The 6672-nt window shown below is 40.8% G+C and overlaps 1 protein-coding gene across 1 annotated transcript; it reads left to right on the plus strand.

Moving 5' to 3' along the window:
• Positions 1-4622: 4622 nt before the first annotated feature.
• lbx1b (ladybird homeobox 1b) lies at positions 4623-5831 on the plus strand. Its single transcript, XM_067259693.1, has 2 exons — positions 4623-4947; positions 5344-5831. The coding sequence occupies exons 1-2, from the start codon at positions 4623-4625 to the stop codon at positions 5829-5831; spliced, it is 813 nt and encodes a 270-aa protein (XP_067115794.1).
• Positions 5832-6672: the final 841 nt, after the last annotated feature.

The raw sequence follows: 6672 nt of genomic DNA on the forward strand, positions 1-6672 counted from the left end.
GTCATTCAGACAGGTGGGTGTTTTGTTGGTTTCTGTTTTGCGGTGGAAAACTTCAGGCGGAGTTCTCCTTGTTGTGTGTTTCAACCCATCGTATTTTGGTTTCCAAATGCCAGAATCATATTCCACTCTTCCACCAGCCCTGCCCCGCCCTCCACCTCCACCCCTTTGCCCCCATGAGACAACCCCCCCCCCCCCCCCCCCCCCCAATGACGCAAATGTGAAAACTTCCCGTTTGGCGCCGTGCAGGTCCGGAGGCGTCCCTATCCAGCAGGCAGTTGTTGGAAAAAAAACAAAACCGACCACGACCGCACTTCCTGGATACCACAGCTAACGATCGTTCCGTCGTTCCCCCGGGAACCGTGAGCATTCCACATTCCCTGATTAGGAACGCTAGTGTGGTGGGACGGCCATGCCAACCCCCGTGATGTGCTCCTGCGCAGGCTGGCACAGTACAGAACAGGCCCCCGAACCCCTGCTCTACGATGGGGAGGCTACTCGCCAGTCTGTTGGCCCGGGAAACGGACAACCTGGGTTCCAACTGTTGCCCTGGCTTGTGCCCATCCACATTGGTTTTGATGGGACTCCTCGAAGTGGTTGGGATGGGTGGAGGGGGTGGTGGGTTAGGGAGGGGCTACCAAGGTTCCTTGGTAGGGCTTGGATGTTGCACCTGTTTCTCTCCTGCTAAACGAGATATCAAAATGAGTTGTTTTAGTCCTGCTTCACTTGCAAATAGGTGGATTGTAGTCGGACTGAATATGTTCATCATCTAAGATGCACTCTTAGCATTGCTTAGTTATGTTAACTCTGGAATCAAGTTTGTTTTTTGTGGTAATGCTCAAACTCCATGCACTGTAAAGTTATATTCCGTTGAGTTCCAGGACGTCTCTATACTAAGGATTTGCCAGAGGCCTATTATTACAACTCTGGTCACATGACATACGACTGAATCCTCAGAGAACGAGGCTGACCCACTAAAACAACCCAACCAACCGCATAGGCCCAGGATGAGAATCGACCAATAGGCTGCGTGCATTTGCAGCGTGAGTGAGTGACCTCTCGATAATGACAGTTGATTTATGGTTACAGTATATCTCCCAAACCGTGTGACATATCTGAACCCAGATATCTCTCTCGATGTTATCTGAGATAGCATGCCTTTTAGAGGGCACACACACCCCATCCTTGGGGTCTCACAAAATGGCTACAATGTGTATGGTTGCCCACCAGCTGTCTAATCAGTGACTAATCCTTCGTTGAGAGCTGCCCACTCTGTGTCTCTTATGGTTGTCCAACTATATCTGAAAGGTGCTGAGAAGCTTAGGCCAGCAAGTGTAGCCTCATACATCAAGTCCTAAGCATGTAAATGTTTCAGAAAAATCTCACTAAGTTAGTCCCATATTTTGCTCGATCAGATGTTGTGCCGTTAAGACAGTGCGCCACAGGTAAGATACCATTCGGTTGTCCTAGCAATGAACTGAAGAAAATTCTAATAATAATCAGTTTGGTAATGGGTGCTGCAAGCTAGTCAGCTAAGTAGCTCAGACAATAAGCTATTGTATATCAACGACGTGTCTTCTACACTGCCAGGGAATGTCCCTAATAGCACTGAATAACAGCTAACATTACTATGGGACAGCTGAAAAATTAACCTGACGTCGACCTTGGCAAGCTGGTCATTTTGACTACATAGTTCCACAAATATCCATATGCATATTTGCTGTACTGAATATTTCTATTTTTAATCCGTCATAATCAACTTGCATAAAAAGATCTGCACGTGTCGCTGTTCAGTCTGGTACAGTTCTGGGTTAGCCATTACTTTTCAATGTTTTGTTATTAAGGCATATTGTACAATTACCAGTTTTCACAATTTGATATTGTATTGTGCAAATACATGATAGTTGTATTGCAATGTAGTACTTTAAAACTAAAATAAGAGTCATAGGTAAGCTACTACTAGTTTATTTGAGTGGGTGTAGTTTTGTTAATTACTTTATATTTACTGGAATACAGGCGAATTTATTTCGTTTTACTTCACCCAAAACTAAGTTATGCATGTGCTTTTGTTATGGACGATGGACAGTTGATATTATTATAGGCATATTTACTGTGATACAAATGTAATTCATTTACAAAACCAATTGTATTTATAACATTTAGCCTACATTTTGATTTAACTAAATAGCACAGCTTTTCTGTGATTACATTGCCTGCCATACAGCATTGATGCTGACATTCTTTTAACAAATGTAGTATGACGTTTTCACAGGTAATACGTTGCAATTATACATTGTTTGTGCTTTCATTGCTGAAACTATAATTGGCGAATTATTTCTTGTCAGGTTTAATTTTTCATTTCGTTTTCAATGTGTGCAGAGCGTAAAGAAATTGCACCTTACCCAAAGATTAAGTGGAAAAGATCTAACGTTGAAATTAGATATCACCCCCCCACTGGCAAATATAAATTGTGAAATAAAACTGTCTTGATTTTTGAGGGTAGTCTAGCCACGAGTTTTCTTTTCCCTCAACATCTGATTAGGTTACCCTGAACACAATTCAGAAAGTCCTTTTGAAGTAGACAGAATGGAACAATAATGTCAGGTGGATTTTTATGTGCGGTCAGACATTGACCAACAATCAAATTAATTCATAATTCACAGTCCAACAATATTCTTTTTTACAATATCGATTTCTTGTACATATATTGGACATGCAAAAAACGACATGGAATTTGTATTATGTTAGCCTAAAATTGGGTGATATGTCTTTCTGTATTTCGTTGAAAACGTTATAACTTAATACCTTAAATATCTCAGTCATGTGCACATCATTATGAGATACAAAAGGAACAGATTAAATCTGAATGTAGGGGGGCTCTATCTTTGTGTGTGTGTGTGAGAGTCTCTCTCTCTTTCTCTCTCTCTTTCTCTCTCTCTTTCTCTACCTGACATATTATCATTATGTTGATATTTTATTTCCCCTGGCGTTACATCAGAGCATACAGTATGAGTCACCAAAGTGTTCAGTGACGCCTCCTCTTTGCTGATGTATCAGTGTTCAGACACAATGCAGACCAAACACACGAGAACATTCAATGTTGGATTCCTAAAGAGCCTGTGGACCTTTAATCATGTTACAAGCTTGGAATTCTTAGATAAATAGGCAACAAAAGGCAAACATATTAAATAATGATCTAACAGCATAATGGTGATTACATTACAATAATATTTTTGGTAATCAGGCCTAATTGTTGTTATTATTATTATTAATAATAATAATACTAATAATAACAACATTCTAAATAATAATACTAATACTCATAATAATAATGGTAATAACAATATACATACGATACATAGGAAAACAACAGGAATAATGATAATAATAATGTATTAATAATTAGCTACTAATGTGTACCTGTTTTGTTTTTTTTGTGGCCCGAGTTAGTGAAGAATATCTTTAAAAACAAAAATTCTTGACAATATAAGAAAACCATAGATTTGTGCAGACCTGCATCAGTCTATCGAAATGTCAAAGGAAAACACAAATCTTCCTCACAAATCCTTACAGTGCGAATGTGTGCTCATTCGTTTCCGTATGCAGATGACCCGTCGGCAATTTTTCAAACCCCCCCAAAAATAAACCATCATGCCACGAAGCGCTTGAGGACGTGGGAGCGATTCGATGTGAGATGAAATATTTCGTGGATGATGTAGAAGGACCCTTTCGCTTGAGTTATGGCCCGGATTTGGCTAGGCTGAGAGGGATGCATGCTGCTGTTCCCTCCCCAGTCTCTCCAGCCCCGAGGAGGTATCATCATAGCTGATATATCGCACAGCTCTACATTACCTTTAGAAAACAAAGGATCATCCGTACCATTGCTTTTGGAAAATGTCGATTGAATAGGACAATACAATACAAACTAAACACCTTGACGACAGTCTAGGTAATTATTAGTTACTTTCAATATTCCAAAATGTTCCGTTGACTATTCGTTCTGCGGATATAAAAAAATCTTACATAAAATGAGACTGAGTTTTAAACAGTATTACTTGACGCAATGCGATTTAATCCCTATACCCTCTCGTCCTCATTTACCGAAAGGCCTATTCCGGTATCTCACCACGCGACTAATTTAGACCATAGATGATGAGAGCACAACGCGTTATAATTCCAACGGGCTCCTCCTCCTTCCAGCCCTGCGTTCTAATTAATGGGACACCCCACTTGCAAAAGCCCAGCACTGGACTGCAACATAGTCAAAGAGTGAAAGGGAGAGGGCGAAAGTGCCACTGAGGATAATTGATTACCTCCCAATCAATAATAACTTGTTAGTAATAGTCAGTTCCTGCGAATCTTTGGACCTCGCCATTTTCAGGGAGGCACCACACTCCTCCGGACTGTCTCCTCTCCTGGAACGATACTTTGAAGACGTTATCGGTTTGGAATAACGGAATTCGTCTCCTATTTTGAACAGAAAGTGTGCAGTGATGAGTTTTACTCTATGTCTGTAATGATACGTTTTTTCGATAGGCTTGTTGTTGTTTTATACCCGTGTTTCGTTGTTTTGGGTCGTTGATTCAACACATCTCAAAGTTAGCTTGCGTAACGGATTGCGAATTATGACATCCAAAGAAGTCGCCAAATGTGATGCGGTGGAGAGCAGGCGGCGGAGTCCTTTGGACCACCTTCCTCCACCTGCAAACTCCAACAAACCCTTAACTCCCTTCAGCATCGAGGACATTCTCAACAAACCCTCAGTGAAACGGAGTTACACCATCTGTGGAACGGCGCACCTGATTTCGTCGACTGAAAAGCATCGCTCCTCCGGCATCTCCCTGTCCAACCGAGCACTTCTGACCCAGACCTCTCCACTCTGCGCCCTGGAGGAACTAGCCAGCAAAACGTTCAAAGGCCTGGAAGTCAGTGTTCTACAAGCGGCCGAAGGTAAATGGCCTTGTATTTACTTGGCCTATACAAGTCAGAATAACCAAGTCCTAAATTTAGTCTTAAACTGTTAAAAATGCATTCGATTATTTAAATAAAATGTATTGAAAAATATTTGATTACCTTGCATCATTGCTGCATGTGCATATTTGAAATAGGCCTATGTCTTAGCCTTCATCTGTGATTAATATAGCTCACGTTCTACAATTTACAATAAATGCCTTTGATCGTGAAACTGCGCGAATAAAGAATTACATGCATGTAATTCATACTTTTTAGCCTGTTCTATCTTTACGCACAAGGTGCAACGCCCTTGGTGCAGAATAGAGCCCGCAGTGGCATCATCACAACGGTTATCAACTGTCACCGACTAACCCTCTATTTTCTGTTGAACAGGGAGAGATGGAATGACATTATTTGGGCAGAGAAACACCCCGAAGAAGCGGCGGAAGTCCAGGACGGCGTTCACCAATCACCAAATTTACGAATTAGAGAAAAGATTCCTGTATCAGAAATATTTGTCTCCCGCCGACCGAGATCAAATAGCCCAACAACTAGGGTTAACAAATGCCCAAGTCATCACATGGTTTCAGAACCGGAGAGCCAAGTTAAAGAGGGATTTGGAGGAGATGAAGGCGGACGTGGAATCGGCCAAGGCCGTCGGTAATGTACCTTTGGAGAAACTCGCCAAACTCGCGGACCTGGAGAAATGCGCAAATGGAACGCTTGGTCACTCGCGAATGGAGTCCCCCGCGCAGAGCGGCCAACAAGAACACGAGCTAGCTCACAAACTGCGGATGTCCCCCATGTCGCCATTTTCAGACCACACAACAAGTAAAGAATGCTCGGAGGACGAAGACGTGGAAATTGATGTGGATGACTGATTGCTCAGTACTGAAAGACTTATAGGACAAATAGACAGTAGCGGTTGAATGCCACGATTGTAACTTTTACTGCTATATATTGATACCCTCTCAGAACATTTATAAATCTGTAATGACTTTTATATTGGCACAGATATTCACAGTAAAGCATGAACAGTACACGAAATATGCATTGATATATCCCAGTGTATTCAACTGCATATAATTTCATTTGTCTTCAAGTTGCAATGAAAGCAATATTGTTTAATATCACATTTAAAACACAATACGTTATTATTTGCTATATCCCGTTTGTGCTTTCCGAAATACGTATTTATTTTTCACCCCCGAATCTTGGGAACATACATGCACTCACTCAGAGTTTTTCTTCTCCTCTCTGAAACAATGTAGCTTACCGTACACATACCACACACACACAGCATTCATTATTGTACACCTATAAAATCATGCCAATTATTTTCTGTAACCTTTGCATGTTAAGATGCATGTTTTGATTTCAATCATATCTATTTTATTTTTTATTTTAAATTATATCGTTTGTTTATTTTGCAAAACGTCATGGCTTACACCTCGGAGTCCACGCAAGTAGGCATTTGTGTCTGTTTGTAAACAATGTTTACGTCACAAACTCAAACACACACGAATTTGTCGCATGCATTATAGAAAGGTTAAACACAAAAGGATTATGCTTTTTTTGAGGAATGTCCAAACGGTTATATAACAAAACAAGCAGATTGCAAAAATTTATTCTTTGCTGTAGAAATAGATTGGTTGTTTGGATACAATAGAACAATTTACGACGTTTAATAGATTTGTTATGTTTTGTACACCTGTAAGTGCC

Source organism: Osmerus mordax, chromosome 21 (assembly GCF_038355195.1).
Source record: "Osmerus mordax isolate fOsmMor3 chromosome 21, fOsmMor3.pri, whole genome shotgun sequence".
Classification (NCBI taxonomy): domain Eukaryota; kingdom Metazoa; phylum Chordata; class Actinopteri; order Osmeriformes; family Osmeridae; genus Osmerus; species Osmerus mordax.

Coding starts and splice junctions, on each gene's coding strand:
- lbx1b (XM_067259693.1), top strand. CDS start 4,623: ATGACATCCAAAGAAGTCGCCAAATGTGATGCGGTGGAGAGCAGGCGG. Junction 4,948..5,343: donor TGTTCTACAAGCGGCCGAAG/GTAAATGGCCTT, acceptor TCTGTTGAACAG/GGAGAGATGGAATGACATTA.